The sequence below is a fragment of the Lotus japonicus genome, chromosome 3, assembly GCF_012489685.1.
Source record: "Lotus japonicus ecotype B-129 chromosome 3, LjGifu_v1.2".
NCBI classification, from domain to species: domain Eukaryota; kingdom Viridiplantae; phylum Streptophyta; class Magnoliopsida; order Fabales; family Fabaceae; genus Lotus; species Lotus japonicus.
The window spans coordinates 82,096,172-82,115,977 of NC_080043.1; the positions used below are offsets into that span (position 1 = coordinate 82,096,172).

The following is a 19,806-nucleotide window of genomic DNA, read 5'->3' on the forward strand; positions in this document are numbered from 1 at the left end:
GCACGTGACTCTATTGCCACGTGGATGGTTCTGAGTCGTGGGCAACCGTTGCTATTCGTGGCGTCGTGGGTGTACGCACGTGCTTGCAGTTGCTTATTGTTCGGTAACTGCTTCTTCCATTGAGATGATCGAGATTTCTTCATCTTCTGAGTGTGTCGAGTTATGGCTTTTTACTAACTTGTCTTTGGGGGACATCGTGTGCTGAGTTGCCGGCTTCGCCCAACCCCTTCTGTCGAGAAACCATTTTTTTGTACCATGGTGTCGATAATTGTAATGCTTCTAATTTTGGCTTAACAGAGAGAAAGACAAAGAAGGCAAAATACATATCCTATTAATCATATTTTTTTTTATGTAAACAACCTTTTTTATGTAAACAACTTAATTAAACATTTATGTTAATAAACACTTTTTCATAAAAGCGCTTAATTATTATCTAAGTGACACAAGCCGGTGCAAATTTGCAAAACTCAAAGGACACATAATTTCATTAATTTGTTCTTTAAGTCACAATCTACAACTGAATCAAAATTTTACAGCTCCAAGAGGAAGCTTTTGCTAAAAATCTCATGCCATGTAGGATAACTCCAATGACAAGTTCTTGTTAGATCCATCTCTTATTTTAAGATCTCAACTTAAGATCTCCACGGGAGATGTTCTAACCAACGAACAGATAGCAAGTTTCAAAAGTTTTACTACTAAGATGTACAATTCAAAAAGAAAAAGAAAAAATTGGCCGAAGCTATATACATCAAAATAATAATTATTACAGAATGAATAACTAAAGGATTCAACAAGCACTACGAGTCTCTAAATAATTGTCAGTCCACAACTATCATGACATGAATATTCCCAGAAGGGTGATTCCAATTTGCTATAAAAGTAGACACTCCCAAAAAAACATTTCAAACCAAAATCATGAAGAGTCCCTACCGTGTTGGTTTTGTTCCATTTCCGTATTTGTCAGAATCTTCCAAGTTATAAAGAAATCGTGTGTACTTTTATAGTATATGCAAGTGAGTGAGTGAAGTTCACTCCAATAATCAGCAACCATCATTCAGAGTTAGCCCCATGCCATGGAACAAGCGTAGTTGACTATCAGTTTGCCATCAAAACCAAAATTCTGAAAAGTAAGGGCAGCCCACAAGAGGAATGAAATAAGTTAATGACACAATGTGATAAATAAACTGCATAATAAGATAGATTGTTTGAAGTGATAACAAAACAGTCTACACAGTAATCAGAATAATGACTACTATAGCAATTTTTGTGTGGTTGAAAATGGACACCAGATTTCTTAATCAAGATTTTACAATAATCCTGACTTTCATTCCCTTTTCGTGGTTGAAACTAACTTATGAGAGCTAAAGATGCCTTTTATCTATTTTACAAAACAAAGAAGATATCTACAAATAGGTTAAAGCAACTTTTAGCGAATACTGATCAAATTTTAACATATTTTATCACTATCTTTATACTTCCAGTCCGTGCACTAAAAACACCAGGCATAAACCTACAATTTTTCATCCACACCAATCATAAGTATTATCACTAATAACTTCAGGACCAGAATCAGAAATATGCATCACGTACATTCAACAAAGATATAAAAATTAAGGGGTAAAAGGATACAGTAATTTCTTACATTATACAAATCAATGATCAATTCATCAGGATTTGGTGAAAAAGCACTATTGACGTATACAAACTGCATAAACAGAGGGAAAAAATTTGAGACTGAAGAACCTTAAGATAACTAAATGGGGTAGAATACATAGTGATTGCTTACCAATGTGTCCCTATGGAGCTGTCGGCGAAGAAAGTCTATCACTTTGGCAAACTTATCAGTTCCAGCTATCTACCATGTCAAATAAATATGTCAAATTCTTCTAAACTTCAAGAAATAAGAATAAACATCATCAAATTACGCTCAATATATAATTGCAGGCATTCCTCAAAATAACAACTTTCAAACATGAGTTTAAAGCTATTGAGTTTAATAACCATCCACCTCAAACCAGCATTTTCCATATGTCAGAAAGGGCGCATTGTATATTCATACTAGTTTTAAGCACAACAAATCCACAAGCAGAACAAAGTCTGCACCCTTCTTTCCCCCTTATCAGCATGAAAATTAGAGGGCAGTCTCAACTTTACAGAGAATAAAATGTATATGGTCTAAAAGGACAGAAGACAATCTCAGAAACTTCAGGGTAAACTACATAATCTAAATACTTTGAAAAAAAAATTGGTGTTAGAGAGAGCCCAATAGCATATATCAAATGGCCAATCCCATTAAGTGGGATATTCTTGATTGTTGTTTGTTGCATTATTAAAAAGTACACTGTACAACAAAGACAAAAGGAAAAAACTTACATCAAGTTCCTAATGGCCATTTTGTCAAGTTCTCCATTTAAACAATGACAAATGGGCTTTATTTCTAAAAATAAATGAAATTTATTAAGACTTAGTGGTTAAATTTTAAAAAATTAAACAAATGTTACTCCATGATTGGAGAACTTGATAGAATGGATATAAAGAACTTTGATATAAGTTTTATCCCAAACAAAAACAAAGAACAAAACTTACATCAAGTTCCTTATATCCCTTTGGATCAAGTTCTTCAATCATGTAGTGACATGTGTCTAATTTTTTTTTTTAAATTTAACAATTAAGTCTTAATAAATATCATTTACTTTTAGAAATAAAGTCCATTTGTCATTGTTTCAATGGAGAACTTGACAAAATGGAGATAACGAACTTGATGTAATTTTTTTCATTTCACCACTAAGTCTAGGTAAATGATAATATTTAATTATACATGATAATGATTTATTCTAGGTTTAAGCACATTCTTTCCTTCGATATAAGATTTGAGTCTGAATTGGGTATTCCTCATGTACAGTCCTAAATTTTTCTACTTTGCTCTCAATTCTGCATTCTCACAAATAAATAAAGCATATAACGATTGGTATGATAGAAAAAAGGAAAGCAAGAAAAGAAAAGGGGCTTGAATTAACAAATTGTTGAGCGATTACGATTACGATTACGATTACGATTACGATTACGATTACAGGGGAGGGGAAGTTCGAAAAGGAATATTGACCTTGAATTTGGATTGCTTGAGAATCGGAGCATCACCGGTAGCTCTCAGATGAACAACCACTGCCAGCAAACACAAAAACTCAATTAAAGAAAAGAAAAAAAGAAAAGTTGGGTTGATTCGCGAAGGAGCATTCATTCACCTTTACGAACAGAGCTTGGCGATTCAACCGACATGGATCTCCGTTCGCCGAACACAGAACCACTTTCTCTGGTCTTCTTCAGTCACTCCCTTTTGCCTTCTCTGCTTGATCAAGAGTTGCAGCCTTGCAATTAAATTAATTTAATTCTTTTCAAAGTTTAGGGTTAGTGTCCCAACTATGCAATACACCTTCTTTCTTTTTTCAAACAAATATTTAATTTAATTTTGTCCTACAAACTAAAACATAAATAATAATAAGGGTAAATGGTCATATTGGTCCCTGGATGTTCGCACCAACTTCAGAATCGTCCCTGGATAAATTTTATTAGGCTCGCGGTCCCCAGATGTGGCAAAAAATAGTCATATTAGTCCCTGACGTTAAAATCCCCATAAAAGTCAACATTATCTTTCTAATTTTCTTTCACTTTGGTCCCTTTCTTCTTTCTTCCACCCTCTTCACCCCCTGCTTCCATCATTTTCACCAAAACCCACCCCCCATCATGCTTCAGAAACCCAGAATGTAAACCCACAATCTTCACCTCCTTCATCTTCATCTTGTTCATCTTCACTTTATTCATCTTCATCCCCTTCTTCCATCATCTTCACCAAAAACTCCTCCCCTTATTCTAACCCTAATTTAATTAATAAAATTAATTTCTCCCCCAAATTAAACTCAATTCCCAATTCAATCACAATAGCAACACAGTCTTGAACCCAGAAATCATCAAAAATCAAATTCATTAATCCACCCCATGCCCTACTAGAGTCATCGCTGTGTTTCTTCTTCTTCCACTATGTGTTTCCTCTTACGTTCCCTCTTCTTCCTCTCTTTGTGTTTCTTCTTTCTCTTTCACATGTGCAATTGAAGCCAAACCCAGATCTTCACTGTGATTTTTCTTCAACTACCCATTGGGCTTCAATTTCAGCTTCTCCCACTGATTTAGAACCTTACACAACTTCTATGATGAAGTATTCATTGTTGCATGTGTAGTTCTAATTCCTCACCTTTTGGAACTCACTTTCGATGCATTCATGTTGCAAAGGAGAGAGCTTGATTCCTTTTTGGTCATGCCCACTTGTTCTTCAAGCGGAAGATAGTAGAGGTGGACCCTTCTTCCACCGAATCCACAGCCAACAAACCTTAGTTCACCGCTTCATTGTTGAAATCTGCCACCCAACTTCGCGTCTTCATGTCGGGTCTCAAGAAACCCAAACCCGATTCGTCTGCTTCGAACCCAGAACCAACCAAGAAGAATCGCCACCACCACCACCCCCTTCTCCACTCCTCTTCTCAAGGCACACTCCTCCTCTCTCCTTCTTCCAGCACCCCCAAATCCTAAATCAACTTCCACCTCAAAACCCTAAACCCCCAATTCTACCAAATCCCCTCCGAAATGGGCGCGTGCTTGAAGGCGATGAGGAAGACGAATAAGGTCGACGTCGAGATCTGACGGTGGAGAATGGGTTGGAAACTGCAGATGATGGAAGAAGGGGATGGAGATGAATAAAGTGAAGATGAACACGATGAAGATGAAGGAGGTGAAGATTGTGGGTTTACATTCTGGGTTTCTGAAGCATGATGGGGGGTGGGTTTTGGTGAAAATGATGGAAGCAGGGGGTGAAGAGGGTGGAAGAAAGAAGAAAGGGACCAAAGTGAAAGAAAATTAGAAAGATAATGTTGACTTTTATGGGGATTTTAACGTCAGTGACTAATATGACTATTTTTTGCCACATCTGGGGACCGCGAGCCTAATAAAATTCATCCAGGGACGATTCTGAAGTCGGTGCGAACATCCAGGGACCAATGTGACCATTTACCCATAATAATAATAATCATCATTTTCCATCTTTCATAGCCCATTTTAACTATTTTCATATTGAGATTGGTCTCTTTTTTATTCATATATTGTGTGTCGTCCCTTACATATTGTGTGTATGTTTTTATAGTCAAATTATTTCGAACTCAGTTTTGTTGTTGTACAAAGACAAGGTTGTGTTCTTCGATACGTCTATCAATGCCACAATCTAGTAATTAAAATAAAACTCATACAAATCATAATTCAAAATTAATTCGTTCAACAAAATAAAACTCAAAAATCAGATAAGCATACTAGCAGTAGTTATGCTAGTCGCTCGTGCCTAAGGATCTCCTTCTTTCCACTATGGAAACCAATTCATAACATATTTTAGTTGATATGTCTCTCAAAAACACACACAACATAGAGAATTAAACTCACACAAAAATCAGCACTTAAAATCTATTAAGAAGAATATAACTCACAAATCCTATGAACACACTAGTAGATCCATTGGAAGGTAGTGAATGCAGTGACAGCGTGATAGTGGGGCGGTGTGCGACAATGGGGTGGGAGGCAACGCGACTCGAGTAGGAAGGACAATCTCGTGTGTGGGGAGAGGGGGAGGTCAAGGAAGAAGGTGATGGTGACGAGGGAGAAGGGATGGGTAAGATCAGGTGGCGTTGCCAAAGAGATGGTGAGGGTAGGGAGAGGATCAATGGCCAAGGATAAGGGTCATAGCGTCGCTGGATGCAGGTTGATCGAGGGCTGCAAAAGTATGATGCAAGAAGGTTGTCAGAGAGAGAGAGAGAGAGAGAGAGTACATGTTTAAGGGAGAAAGAGGCTTGTAAGGAATTTAGGGCAGGGATATCAATGAAGATTAGCGTTGACTAGGATGACATTAGTCACAACCACACTAAAATGGTCGGTAATATATATAGCGTCGGTCGACAACGACCGCTACCTGATGGTAGACAGACACTACTTTAGCTAATGCTTTTAGCGTCTATTTGAGCTGACATCAAGTGGTGCCAGTCAAACCAACACCAAAATCGAGTGAGTTTTTTTACACTTTGCGTCGGTTAAGCCGACACTAACGCTAAATTTTGACTATAAAATTACCCATTTTTAGAGCAGTGAATGTGTAAATTTTACAATTATCTGGGCAAATATGGTTGACCTAGAAAATATGGGGATTTCAACAACAAATGCTTACAGCTCAACGAATTCTAAACAAATTACTCCCTTCATTCCAATATAACTGATACTTTAAGGTTGTTGACAAGTATTAAGAAATAACAATTAATGTTCTTGTTTTATTAAAACTACTATCTAACTTCCTATTATACCCTTTATCTCTCTTATTAATTCTAACTTTTCAGTTTTCTTACTACCAATAAATGAAGGGTACAATTGGTAAAATATAGTTAATGCTCTCTTAAACTTTGTAAAGTGGCAGATAATTAGAAACAAAAAGTTTCAGTTATTTAGGAACGGAGGGAGTAATATGTTATTTGCATGATTCAACTTGTTAGTCTACTTATTATGATACCATAGCGCTGATAATTCTTCTAACACATACTAGCTAGCTACAATATATGGTTGTTGATGGCTGGGCTCTGCCGCCATTTCAAGGTGTGAATATAAGGTCAAAGTTGATGCTGCTATTTCTGAATCTGGTGCATGCGGTGGGCTTTTAGGACGGTCATCGTCAGGGATTTTGCAGGAAATTTATTAGCTGCTGGTACATACAAGATGTTGGCTTCGATGAAGGTCCCTATGGGCCTATGGCAGTGCAACGACACTAAGATGGGTGATGATTATATACCATGAACTAGAATTCAGTAATATATGTTTGAGACTAATAGTTTTATCCTTCATTCCTTTAAAATGGTTGTCATAGTAATTTCTTTTGTTAGTACTCATCATACCTTTCCTCAACTGTCCAAGACTAGCTGTCAGCTGATGTTGCCTTTCTTGTAGATTGCTCCATGTAAGAATAAGTGTATCTTACGGAAAAATTTATTATGGATCACTTTTGTGTGGTGCAAAGTTACATCACCCCCTTTTGACCTAGAATAACAGGTTTTTAAAAATAAAAAATAAAAAAAAATATATTTTCTTAATTTTTAATTAATTATTAGATTAATTAAGTTAGCTTTTAACCTAAATTGTCAAACACATTAATCCTCAATTAGCAAATCCTAAACAGTAAACACTATCAATTATACTACTACTAACTATTGAATCAAACAACAAATCGAAGGCTGCAAGCTTTGGCACCTCCCTCTGAAACAAGACAAATGCAAGAGGATGATGGATTGTTTTATTATTGTAGGTCATCATATAATAACATAATTTTCCTCAGAGACAACCAATTCCTCGCGTAGTTTTCTACTACTTGCTGCAATTCAATTAACTAATTGTATAAATCTATAACGAAACAGTAGCATAAGCATCCCAATCGAAGCAATATGACGATGATTCGATGAAGGAAAGTGCAGAGGAAGGAAAATTCAACGAAGATGGAAACCATATCTAAGATTTGTGCAGAAAAGCTTCAAGAAGAAGGTGAATTTTCTGTAGTAACCCATACCGAATTTGGGGGTTTTGTTGGGATCCACCTTCTTGTTGTGCAGAAAACCAGATCTAAAACTGAGACCTTCAAGATGCGAAGACCACCTGGGTCCGTCACTTCCTTCTAATCAATTTCTGAGCTTCCTAAACAATATGGGAGAGACCAAAAGAGGAAATGGGTAACTTTGAAATCAGAAATTGTAGACAGAAAGGTTTGAACTTTACAGAGAGAGTGGAGATTGAACGAACATTGTCTGACGGAAAGTTTCTAAGCTCAAATGACTAGCCCCAATAAATCACCAAATCCCAGCAATCAAACCCAGAATCATCATCAAAATACCCATAACCCGCACCACCACCAAGTTTATGGCTTCTTCTTCTTCAGATCTGGTTGTTGCAGGCCTTGTTTCATCCACCACCACCGCGACTTTCTTTCTCCGATCCCGGCCAAACCACGAGTCATATGAAGGAACCACCACAACCATAATGCTCCCCTCGCCCTCCGCAACAAAACCCCCAAGTCAGATCGTCGTTCCACCACCGCCGGCCGCCACCACCGCCACTTGTAAATGGCTTTTCCAGCCGATTCTTTTGGCCTTTGAAGAAACCAACACCACCACGATGATCCCCACCACGAGGAGAAGAGGTACTAGCCCTCGGTTCTTCTCCGGCGACATCGCCGCCGTGCGCCGGTGGTGGTGCCAAGAAAAAATTGAAGGTTTGGTCATGAAGAAGAAAAGGTTAAAACTAATTAATAAATATCACAAATTAATTAATTTTTGTGATTAATAAATATGTATTTTTATTTTTTTTTTAAACCGGGAAACCTGCAATAACAGGTCAAAAGGGAGGTGGTGCAACTATAGACCACAAAAAAGTGGTCCATAGTAAACGCCTCCGTATCTTACATTCTTACTTTAAGAAATGAAACATTGAGAACAAACTCTCTCAAACATATGCATGATATATAAAATGAGAGACACCTAAACTAATATAATAAGGTGCCATATAATAAAATCCAAAGAATTGAAATCCATGAAAGAAAATCCCACCATATGAGATAAAAACATATTTAACCCTTTCTAAAATTTATATACATATTTTTTAAAAAGTAACACAACCCTCTAAATAAAATTAGAGAAAACATGCATGATGCAACTCCCCTGTAATTTATTTTATTCTTGAAAGAGGTTGTCTAATTAAATTATATCCAAATGAAAAGTGAGGTAAAACCACTACATCTTTTGGTAGCCCACTTATAATATTCTGACAAATCTTTATGAAAATGACACAACTTTAGTCCTTGCCAACACAAGTGTCACATAGTTAAGAAATTTCCTTTTCATAGGACAAATGATCTCAGTAGACAATGACATAATCGGACATATTCCTTTTTGGCCAAGACAATTTCATGTTCAGCCAAAGATTTTTAGTCCAAATTGCAATACCTGATGATTCAATTCCTTTTAATGTGTATGTTCTCCTCGCATCGTTTACTACATAAGTTGGCAGGGTGCAGAGATCCATTATTTACATTGAAAATGGGAGAAGCCGGAGGACACGAAAAGGTTAAGATGATATTAGACAAAACTAACTTCTTTTCCTCAATACTATCATTTATTTGTTAATTACAAAGAAAATGAAAACAAAGGAGAATGACTTATAAACCTCTATAATGCAGATATCTAAACCAATATTCAAAGTGTGATTGGAATTGAAGAGAGAAAATGTGGTGTAATAAAGGAAAATAAAAAATACAAATATAGCGGCTGAAGAATAAAATTAAGACCAAGCAGATGCAATTAACTAATTAACTTCTTGCTACAGAGTTTAATCAATTATCATTTAGTACATTAGTTCATGTAATTTTGAACGAACTTTCAAACAAGCACTTAATGATAAGAAAAATGTTTGCAACATCAGCTTATTTTACAATCAAAAGATCAACAAAAAAAATCATAATCATTACCTTGAACAAAGAAGAATATATATATAGTAATAATAATCTAAACACACATTGAATTTCCAAGAACATGCTGGTCTGGTGGTAAAGACCAACTGGACACAAGTTGAAATTCTGAGACGGTCTTTACACCCGATAAAGACCAAAACACACACCCTGAATTCATTCTCTCTTAACTTCCTATTTCATAGCCAATCCAATCCGAACTCCATAAAAGTTGCCACTGATTGAAAATCAAAACCTGTACTATCATATAAAGAATCACCCCAAGGGAAGTGACTTTCATCGGATGATCCTGGAGACAAATTACCATTGTCAAACTCAACTGTACTAGGGTTACCATTATTACCTTGCAGCATGTTATTTCCGAAGGAAGATAGTTCAGGTAAATCCATCTTGAGTAACTCCGTAAAGAAATCACAATCAATCTCAAAATCTGCCATGAAATCCAAAGGATTATCAATATTGTTATTCTCTGAAGAAGGTGAAGATACCGGTGATCCCTTGATCATTTTGTTATCATTAACAACAACATTGCTCTCAGCAGCCCTTTCATTTTGTAACTGAGTGGTGATCATTTCTTTAGTCCACCTTGTAGCTTTTGTCTGGACAACACCCTTATTTGGGCAAGGACAACGCCACTCTTTTGTTTTCACGATGTTTTGATCATGTTGAACTAATGAGCTTCGTGCACCACAATTTGTCATGGAGCATTTTGAGGCACCACCACTTTGATTTAGTTTCCTTCCAATATTGGTGTTCCAGTAGTTCTTGATTTCATTGTCTGTTCGTCCTGGAAGCCGTCCAGCAATCAAAGACCACCTAAAATCGATACAGTACACTTGTTATAAAAGTTTATTTGATCATAGCTTTATTTAATGTGAAACTAATGCAGGTGGAAACCAAAGTAATAGTTAAGTTTTGTGGCGGTCGTGTAACAAAACATGTAGTACTACCCGTACTTTCAATAAGAAAAATAACTTTTTTTAATGTACCTGTTTCCAAGAAGGTTGTGAAGCCTGATAATAAGCTCTTCTTCATCATTGGTGATATTTCCTCTTTTAATACCAGGCTTTAAATAATTCAACCATCTTAGCCTGCAACTTTTCCCACATCTCTTAAGACCTGCAAGAAACCATTATATTAATTAGTTAATATTTAGACCAATCAATGCAATGTGTGTTAAACAAACCTCCAACTGATATAACAACCCGGCCATTTACCTGCTCTTTTGGGGAGGTGTCTCCATTTTCCTTCGCCATGAATCTGAATGTATTCGGTGAGAATCTTGTCTTCCATAGCAGTCCATGCTCCTTTGTTCAAACCTTCCTTAAGACAACAAGGACTCCTTCCCATCTCCTTGTGTTGTGTTGAGTGTGCTGCAGGCGTTTTCTGTGTGAAAGATCAGTGAGAAAGATCGATCATAGGTTGAGCAATGTTTGGTCATGTCCTCTATATATAATTTACTTTTTTTGTTGTGGAAAACTTTTTCATGCGCTTAATTCTCTTTTATCATAATTGATCAATTTAGCATTGTCCTTGATCATTAATATGTGATTGTGTAGTGCAGTAAACGCCATATCATACAAATACTCCCTGTTTCGCAAATTATTGTTTAAGATGGTAACACAAAGAGTAAGATGACAATTATTGATAATACAATATTATTAAAATACATTATTTAATTTTAGAAATACAATGTGCAACTATTAAATTATATCTATGATATAGAAGAATGTAGTTAATAGAAAATAATTGTCGTTAGTTAATTGAAATGTGAGAAGTGTGAGAAATTTATTAATAGTAATAATATATAGACCACTAAAAAAGTGCAAACCTCTTAGAACACCGTTTTTTCTCTATCTCTTTCTTCTAATTACATCACATTATATATCATATTTATTATTTATCTTCCCTCTCTTCTTATCTCTATAGTGGTCTACACCTAAAGGGTGTTCACCAATCTTTATTCATTTATTAAATAAGGATATAGGTGAAAAAAATTAGAAAATGAGTTTTCATTTTACAAAACAACAACAACATCTTAGAATATATAAAAAATGTTAAAACAACAATCTTTGTAAAATTGAGAGAGTAATAACTAACTTTAAAATAGGAAAATGATTTTGTAAAATAGTACAAACATCCAACAAATATAAAGAAAAGCAAGAAGTATTAGTTCGAGAAAAAAGATCGAAAGAAATAGAGTATTGATTAAATGTCTGAACTGTTTGCTTATGTCTGAGTATTATTAATGTTTAGTTAAATAATTAAAAATGAAAGGACAACACATTGCCCTAATTAGCAAAGATATTGAGAGAGCTCAGATTTTCTTGTCACATAATACCCCAAGCGGGTCCTGAAGTCCAGCTATAGCTAGCTAGGGTATCCACCACCAATAATTTAGTTTTCAAATTCGTATGTGCCTTTAGCGGGGGCACAGTTTTGCCCACGTTTTGTAAGATGAGAATAGCTAAATTGAAATAAAAGAAAAAAAAAATCAAATTAAGAAATACACCAGTATTGTGTTCCATCTGCCATTCATGGGCTCATATGAGTGCATCTACTTTCTATCTAACTTTCTCGAGCTCTTGAAAGTTTGTTGGATTCTGAAAATCAAAATAAAATTTAAGTGAGACCAGATGAAGTTGTAGTCCTGTTCGGTTTTCTGGTCCTGGAACGCAGGTCTATGGTTCTGTTTTGAGATATTGGAATTTTACTGTGGATTTCATCATATTAGTGCCCATATATAATGGGGAAAAAGCTGTTTTAAAATATCAAAAATAAACCTCAACCGAACATTTAGTGTGTTCTTGTTGTAGTCTAAGACTTTCATATGACATACTAACGAGGATATCGATCAGCAGAGACTCGCTTCTAAATAAAAGCGCAAAAGATATTCATAAAAAGTGTTATGTTTTGACTGTTATTTTTAATTAATAGTTAATTGAAAAGCTCCAACTCGTTGCTTGCTTTAGGAATTATCACTGCACAAATCATCCTCCGCTTCATCAGTACGCTTGCATAATTGGTAGCATCAAGAGCCTACTTCGTCGAAGTTGGGTTGTTCATTCCCGACACATGCTTTGTGAAAGAACTGTTGTTGCTTATCATTTGGCCAAGCTTGGTTCAACTCATACGAGTGCTCTCAGTGTTTGGAGTGCTCATTTAGTTGAGGTTATGTCGCTTTTGCAAGTTGATGCGTTTGGTGTGGCTTTTCTAAAGCCTTTATTTTCTTTTGTCCTTTTTTTCTTTTCTAAATTAATAGTCCATTTGACACGTGATTGAATTATTTTCAATCATTGCAAACTAAATGAAGTAAAAAAATGAAGTTTGCCTCTTACCACCTTGCTAAATGCTAGCAAACTATGCACTATCATGAAGTTTGGAACGCGGCGCGCACAATAATGATATGATATCTCACAGTAGTGCAGCGACGTCAAATTGGAGTGACAAGAAACAACAATCCAGGGTACAACGTACAACTTCTTCACAAGCCACATGGTTTTCTGTTCCAAATCGCAGGCAATTGAGTCCTTTGCTTACATTTTTAATGGTTGCCAATGTGCTTTTCGATTGAGGTCAAGAAAGAGAACATTGCACGTGAGAAGATAGAATGACTACCTGTCTGTCCTAAAAAACCGAACATCTGCTGACATGTAATTCTGATTGTATTCGACTTTCTTCCCATCGATATGGACAATTCCAAGAATATATTAATAATAATATTATTTTTTAAAATGAAATGATAATATATATATATATAAAATGTTGAAAAACAACTCATCTCAATATGAGTACAATAACCTAGCCAATCACTATAGCAAGAACTTTCAAAAACCTTGTGTTTACACTAAATTTTGATAAAACATATAGAGAATCCAAAGATTAATCTGATGACTGGATTCGAGTCATCTTAGGCTCTTTTAGTGAAAATGGTTGATGTTTTAAGATTTAATAAACATAAATGTGTATGAAAGGATCAAATAAAGAAAGCAATACGAAATTGGAATGAATTGGTAAACTTTATTTATATGTAATAATTGATGAAAAGTGCAATAGTTTCACAAGATCCGTACTCTTTTCCTCTGAGATTGCTTGTAGTTGTAGTCATTGAATTCGACTGTAAGCTTTAAGAGTAATTCGAGTAGAATGAATTGTGTACCCTGATTACAATGTAAAACCTTTTATTTATAGACTTGTAAAATAACTGTCTTCTAACGGTAAAATTTCAATGTCATTACAAGTGTCCTTCATTTGTCTCTGCTTCCAACACGTGTTCTTCAAGTCATCATCATCAAGGAACCGCTTTTTCTCCAAGTCGAAAACTCAAAGAACTAAATATTCGAATTATGAAGCTTTCGACTTCCATGCAGCACGCTCGTTCACACTTTGATTAAAATCAACCTTCAATAATCCAAATTTCGACCTCCACTAGAAAAAGTCGATATTACTAAAAATGCGAAGCCAACACCTTGATAAAACCACAAATGTTTACCCACTAGAAAGGTTTTGATTAAAGTCGAAAAACATCGCCAGCATCAACTGACAAGGGATCATATTAAGCTGTTCGGCACCTGCAAAATAGAAACCAAACCAGCCAAGCAAACTAAAAAACCCACCAAAGCCATAGAGCTAGAAACAACTAAGGGCCACATGTGCGTCTTTTGGCATGACTACTTGATTTCATAGAGTGAATAACTCAACTCTACTAGTGTTTGGCTTTTTTTAACGGGTTGAGACACCCCTTGTATTCCTCATTAATCTAGGCTTATAAAAAAAATACTCAAAAGCTAAATTTATTCAAAGTTTAGGATGTGTTGCTCGAAAAATCTCATCTTTAAATAGTGTGATTATAGTTCTCTTTTGAGTTAAAATTAAATATGTTTTTCCCTCTCTATACTATCGGCCAAATTTATTCGTTCACCAGAATAAAGAATAAAGTTGTACTTGAGTCCCTAAAATATATGTAATCCCTAATTGTAGTCCTCACTAAAAATGGCATATACGTATCTGACGAAGCCTAATGTGGTTCCACTAGATGTTGCAAAGAAGCGAAGTTTTGATGTTTTTTTTTGTATTCTAACTGGTTTGCCCCTGCATATATAACTTGTTTCTTCTACTCTACATTGTCTTTTTCTCTAATTCACAACATTGCAACATTCTTCCAACTTGAGATGGTGATCAAGGTTCCATAAAGTAAACCTTCGTGAACGATGGATTTGGTCAATTTTCATGTATCAAGCATATTGCTATTCTTTTTTTTTTTGTCGAATATTACTATTCTTTTGGGTGCTCAGATATCACCACACCTTCAATATGGGCTAGGAATTACAACATGACTACTAAAGAGGCCGACCAATATTTTGTATTGAAGGCCCAAGACGTGGCTCTTTTGAAAAATTCGACTAATCTAACCTAAAACAAAGTTGACCAACAAAAAAAGAACCTAAAACAAAGAACAACGAGATGAAAGGATTAAAAAAATTCTAAATTTGAGCCACTTGGAAAAAAAGAGATGCCCCCATGAACAGAATTATTATGGCAAATATGCCCAACTACCTCAGCATAAGGATGAGAAGGATCTTGAACCGTAGAAACTTAGTGAGTAGCCTCCATAGAATTCACTCTCGATAATCACCTAAGGGAAGTCCAAATCAAGAGAAGTTTTCACCGTCGTGCGAATAGCCTAAAACTTTGCTAGAAAAGGATTTGCACCACCTAAATTATTGCAGAAATCTGATAGCCATAGTCTTCTCCATCAGCAGCTAGAACCCTCCACAATGTTAATCTGCATGTATTTTTTGTCTTTCTGACATTTGCCCTCGGTGTTTTTATTGAGGAATTAAGAAATAGTATTTGCTGAAAATACGTTTAATAACAGGACATCAAGATGCATTTTTAATCAATATTTTCCAATATTCTTAATCTATAGCCAAATATTTGCGAGTTTAATTTGTCCCATTTTTATGCAATAAAGGATTTTAGTAATCTCTTTATTCAATGGTTCAGAGCAGATTCTTCTGCTTCAGACTTGTCCCATTTATGATAATTAAACACCTATAAACTTAAACAATGTCCAATTTAAAGTTATATAATTTAAACATTAATTCAGTTGAACTATCCTTTGTCAGACTTTATCTTTTAGCTAATACATTGAGTATTAAATTAAATACTCCAACCTAAGATCTCATTCGAATTATAACTTGGTTGGTTACAGAGTAATTATGGGAGATAGATATGTTTTCTTGTTGTGTGAGACTTACATGTGAATGGAAATGAACTCTATAGACATGTAAAATAGGTTGATTGGAAAGAAACCCCTTGTATAGTTGTAGAGCAAAAGAAATAATTAATTCCATTCTCAGTTGTAGGGACTATTGATATTAATGAACACCATAGAGTATTAATCAAACTAAGTTCTTTTTTGGATAAATTTTCTTTCACATTGATTGTTCCTCTTCTTGCTTTGTTACTGTCAATGTGCTTAATTGGTGAATGCAAGCATCGTTGTAGGAAAAATGACATTGGCAGCTACGTATTGGTGAAGTGGATGGCACCATTGTGATAGATCAAATCCTTTCGTGTAAAAACTTTACATGACACTGTTATGTTAAATTTTGATTAGTTGTAAATTTCCATTCTTCATCCTCCTACCTATTGGAGTAACTAAAGAAAGTATTGTATTTCAAAAAAAAAAAACTAAAGAAAGTATTGAATAGTACTTTTAATGTTGTCAAGATACCAAATAAATTTTTTATTTCAATACTTTAGTTTATATAATAGTAGGAGTTAGGATTTGTAGGAAAATATAGATTTTTCTTTAGAGTTATAAAATATGTGTGGTACTCTAAATATTTATGAAGAAAGAAGTAGAGACAAAGTTTTTCTCTAAATATTTATGAAGAAAGAAATAGTGACTAAGTTTTAGATGAAATGGGATATGAGCTAGTCAAGGACATTAATAAACTGTGTATGTTGCACTTATATTACAGAGCCTGTCACAAAAGAAACTAATGTCTAATTTTTTCCAAGGGGTTTTTCCTAGTAAAGTTTTAATGAGGCCTCTCTCTTTGATCTTGCTTCCAAGGTGGGGGTGGGGGTGGGTTCTTTTTGAGCATTAGTTTGGCTCCTTTGATTCTACTAATCCCTTCCTTTTGTACCTGTATTTTCTTGTATTGGGTTGAAGTACCCTTTCTACTTCTCTTCAATATATTTAGTCCATTACTTATAAAAAAAAAAACTAATGTCTAGTTTGAGGTTACTTTATCACGAAACATTCAGAATATTCTACAAGAATGTTAGGAAAGAGGTGAATTAATTAAGTTGCTCCAAAATAAAAGCCCTGCATTCACTATGTTGTAGATGTTTGACCTGTTGTTGACCATAGATACAAGAGAGGGCTTTGAGACCTCCCAGCTTGGTGGTGCGAACTATAATATTTACTCTTGTAGTTCTAATGATCAAATATACTTTGAAAGCAGAAATAATTTTCTAAGTAACACTGTCCCCAACATAAACAGGCTTTGCCTATTTTTGCCAACGTAGTGGTAATTGTTTCTTTAATTGAGCTATAAAACTGATAAACTTAGCTTATACATTGGGTCAAGGAATTATATTCGAGTTCTGGACATTCACATACTTGTGGAACTAACTCTCCCAACAAAAGTTTTTTCTATACACAAAATTCAAACCTACAAAATTACTCAATGGGATTCAAACATGTACTATTTAAACCAAGTATGAAATAAAAGAACCAACCACTTATATAAGGTAAACGAGAATTGTAAAGATTAATCCAACATTTTCTTCACAGTAGATGTTACAATCTGTGGTTGTGTTATTTTGGAGTAAGATAAGGGTTCTTGAGTTCACAGCCAATTAAGTGACTGAAGAGGGGAAAAAAAAGAGAAACAAAAAGAAACCGTGGATTTATCCATCAAGCTACATTGGTGGCGATTGCAGAGGCTATATATGAACCAGTTTGGATGCAGAACAAAAAATACTAATTGGAGTTCATCTAATGCTTTTTTTAGTAGACAAACTTCAATAAACGCTCTTTAGTTTGTATCCAAACAGAATTCTTTATATATTATGACTCCCTAAGCATTTGAACTTTTTCTTCTTCTCTTGGTCCTCTCACTGCTGCAATAAATCCTTAATTTCAATCATATATTTTCAATTCCAAGAAAGGAAGCCATCTTCTTGAGCTCTACATCCAGAGAGTCAATTTTCTCTGATGAAGCATGGTTACAGTGATCAGAATTAGGAGATAAGGTAGCATTTGGTTTTGAGTGGAAGTCATCATCATCAGCAACCAGCATTTGGCTTTGATCAATATCAATGAAGAAATCAATAAGTGAAGCTTCATCACCACCACCCTCTATTTTGTTTGAGGGACTAGCACTGCTACGCTTTTCACACTTACAACCATTATTAGTACTCTCCAAAATAAAATTGTTGTTGTATTTAAAAGCCTTAACTCTTCTAGGCCTTGGAGCTTCTGGTGCTACATGGATTCTTTGGATCTTCTCTTGTTCACAATATTTGTGATCAGGGTATTGGCTATGTTGAAGTGAATGCTGTTTATGTAACTTCTTAGACAGATTGGTATTCCAGTAGTTCTTGATTTCATTGTCTGTTCGTCCCGGAAGCCTCTTAGCTATCAAAGCCCATCTATACAACAAAATTCATAATTCTAGCTAATTAATGATCTCAAAATCATTAATTAATGAAGGAAAATGTGAAATATGAAACTTTAACCATGGTTTATATCTTAATTATAGTAATCAAGCCCTATGCAAAGCTTATATAATTAGCTTATAACCTAGCTATTAGGTATCATGAACTTATTTTCTTAAGCTGGTCAGATTAATTTATGAATAAACACTTATACATGCCTAAAATTCATTTCATTAAGATTCTTGTTACTCAAGAATTAAAAGCAAAACAAACAAAAATCACCTGTTACCAAGAAGACGATGAAGTCTGATGATCATGTCCTCTTCATCCTCAAAGATGTCACCTCTCTTTATACCAGGTTTAAGGTAATTCAACCATCTTTGTCTACAGCTCTTTCCACACCGCTTCAAACCTATACAACACTATATTTTATGATCTCTCTATCATATCAATAATTTCATTACATCCCATATTTATTTTATCTTATATCGTTCTATCTCTCATTTTCATTTCATAAATAAATTATACAATCTATTTTATAAATATAATTTCTGTACATATTATTATTTACACAACCAAAAGGGCCAATATAGCTAATTAAGAAAAAAATAATAAAAATTAAGAATCAGGGAAAGAAGGAGATGAAGTAAATCCAAATGTGAAAGAGAAAGTTATTCTCACATATCTAAACATTATTTATTCACTAAGATACATAGTTCAACTTAAATATCAAGTGTCTTTGGACTCAGACGCCATCCTCTCACCCTAAAAATTTTTTAACCAAAAAATAATATAAAGAGGATATTAATATTAATTTCCAATTTCTTGAGAACAAAACTAACATTCATCATTTACATATACACCACAAAAAGCTGAAGGATCAAAAGAACGAACTAGAATAGAAATCAGTGGCATGGGTATAGAGAATCAATAATCATGATGATCCAGTTGATTAAACAATTGGTTGAGGGATATTTGCCGTCGTCCATAGTGATTCTACCGAGCTCAAACACGATTTTCTCTGTAAAGGATACCTGTAAGAAAAAACATGATCATGTACCTGCATTTTGGGCAACCTTCTGCCATTTCCCTTCTCCATGAATGGTGATATATCTGGAGAGGGCTTCATCTTCTTCTCGAGACCAAGCACCCTTATTGATTTCCCTGGGACAGCAGGGACGTCTACCCATGTTCTTTTGCTTGATATCTCTTCTTCTTATGATGAGTACTGCTTGCACTGAAAAACACACACACTCATTCACTAGCTAACTACTACACATAAAATTGGTCAGTGCCTTTTATTACATATCTGAGTAGCTTAGCAAAACGTACTTCCCAGATCAACAATATTAGGTGGGGAAAAAGGACCACAATGAGAGTTATTAATGCATGAAAAAATTATGAAAGAAAGAAAGAAAAAGTGCCTAGCCATTTGAATATGAGGGAGGGTATTGCGTGCCGTACTCCTTGGAGTTGGAGGGGACCAACTAACAACTGAGTGCTGTTCTTCCATATTAAGCCCCTCATGCATTGGAAACCCTTTGGGG

The 19,806-nt window shown here is 35.0% G+C and overlaps 3 protein-coding genes across 3 annotated transcripts; all 3 read right to left on the reverse strand.

The window, feature by feature from the left end:
- Positions 1-716: 716 nt before the first annotated feature.
- LOC130746468 (ubiquitin-like protein ATG12) lies at positions 717-3,402 on the reverse strand. The gene is made up of 5 exons (XM_057599096.1): positions 3,243-3,402; positions 3,104-3,162; positions 1,787-1,855; positions 1,643-1,705; positions 717-1,120 (listed from the first exon to the last, which is right to left on the reverse strand). The coding sequence occupies exons 1-5, from the start codon at positions 3,274-3,276 to the stop codon at positions 1,061-1,063; spliced, it is 285 nt and encodes a 94-aa protein (XP_057455079.1). The 5' UTR covers positions 3,277-3,402; the 3' UTR covers positions 717-1,060.
- Positions 3,403-9,631: 6,229 nt separating this feature from the next.
- Positions 9,632-10,987, reverse strand: LOC130746469 (transcription factor MYB1-like). The gene is made up of 3 exons (XM_057599097.1): positions 10,801-10,987; positions 10,573-10,702; positions 9,632-10,399 (listed from the first exon to the last, which is right to left on the reverse strand). The coding sequence occupies exons 1-3, from the start codon at positions 10,931-10,933 to the stop codon at positions 9,763-9,765; spliced, it is 900 nt and encodes a 299-aa protein (XP_057455080.1). The 5' UTR covers positions 10,934-10,987; the 3' UTR covers positions 9,632-9,762.
- Positions 10,988-17,361: 6,374 nt separating this feature from the next.
- LOC130746470 (transcription factor MYB1-like) lies at positions 17,362-19,699 on the reverse strand. Its single transcript, XM_057599098.1, has 3 exons — positions 19,320-19,699; positions 18,542-18,671; positions 17,362-18,253 (listed from the first exon to the last, which is right to left on the reverse strand). The coding sequence occupies exons 1-3, from the start codon at positions 19,447-19,449 to the stop codon at positions 17,746-17,748; spliced, it is 768 nt and encodes a 255-aa protein (XP_057455081.1). The 5' UTR covers positions 19,450-19,699; the 3' UTR covers positions 17,362-17,745.
- Between the last annotated feature and the right edge of the window lie 107 nt (positions 19,700-19,806).

Coding starts and splice junctions, on each gene's coding strand:
- LOC130746468 (XM_057599096.1), bottom strand. CDS start 3,276: ATGTCGGTTGAATCGCCAAGCTCTGTTCGTAAAG. Junction 3,163..3,242: donor GCCAAGCTCTGTTCGTAAAG/GTGAATGAATGC, acceptor GTTTGCTGGCAG/TGGTTGTTCATCTGAGAGCT. Junction 1,856..3,103: donor TCAAGCAATCCAAATTCAAG/GTCAATATTCCT, acceptor TTGACATGGTAG/ATAGCTGGAACTGATAAGTT.
- LOC130746469 (XM_057599097.1), bottom strand. CDS start 10,933: ATGGGAAGGAGTCCTTGTTGTCTTAAGGAAGGTTTGAACAAAGGAGCA. Junction 10,703..10,800: donor ACACCTCCCCAAAAGAGCAG/GTAAATGGCCGG, acceptor GGTTTCTTGCAG/GTCTTAAGAGATGTGGGAAA. Junction 10,400..10,572: donor CACAACCTTCTTGGAAACAG/GTACATTAAAAA, acceptor TATCGATTTTAG/GTGGTCTTTGATTGCTGGAC.
- LOC130746470 (XM_057599098.1), bottom strand. CDS start 19,449: ATGGGTAGACGTCCCTGCTGTCCCAGGGAAATCAATAAGGGTGCTTGG. Junction 18,672..19,319: donor GAAGGTTGCCCAAAATGCAG/GTACATGATCAT, acceptor AGTGTTGTATAG/GTTTGAAGCGGTGTGGAAAG. Junction 18,254..18,541: donor CATCGTCTTCTTGGTAACAG/GTGATTTTTGTT, acceptor TTTGTTGTATAG/ATGGGCTTTGATAGCTAAGA.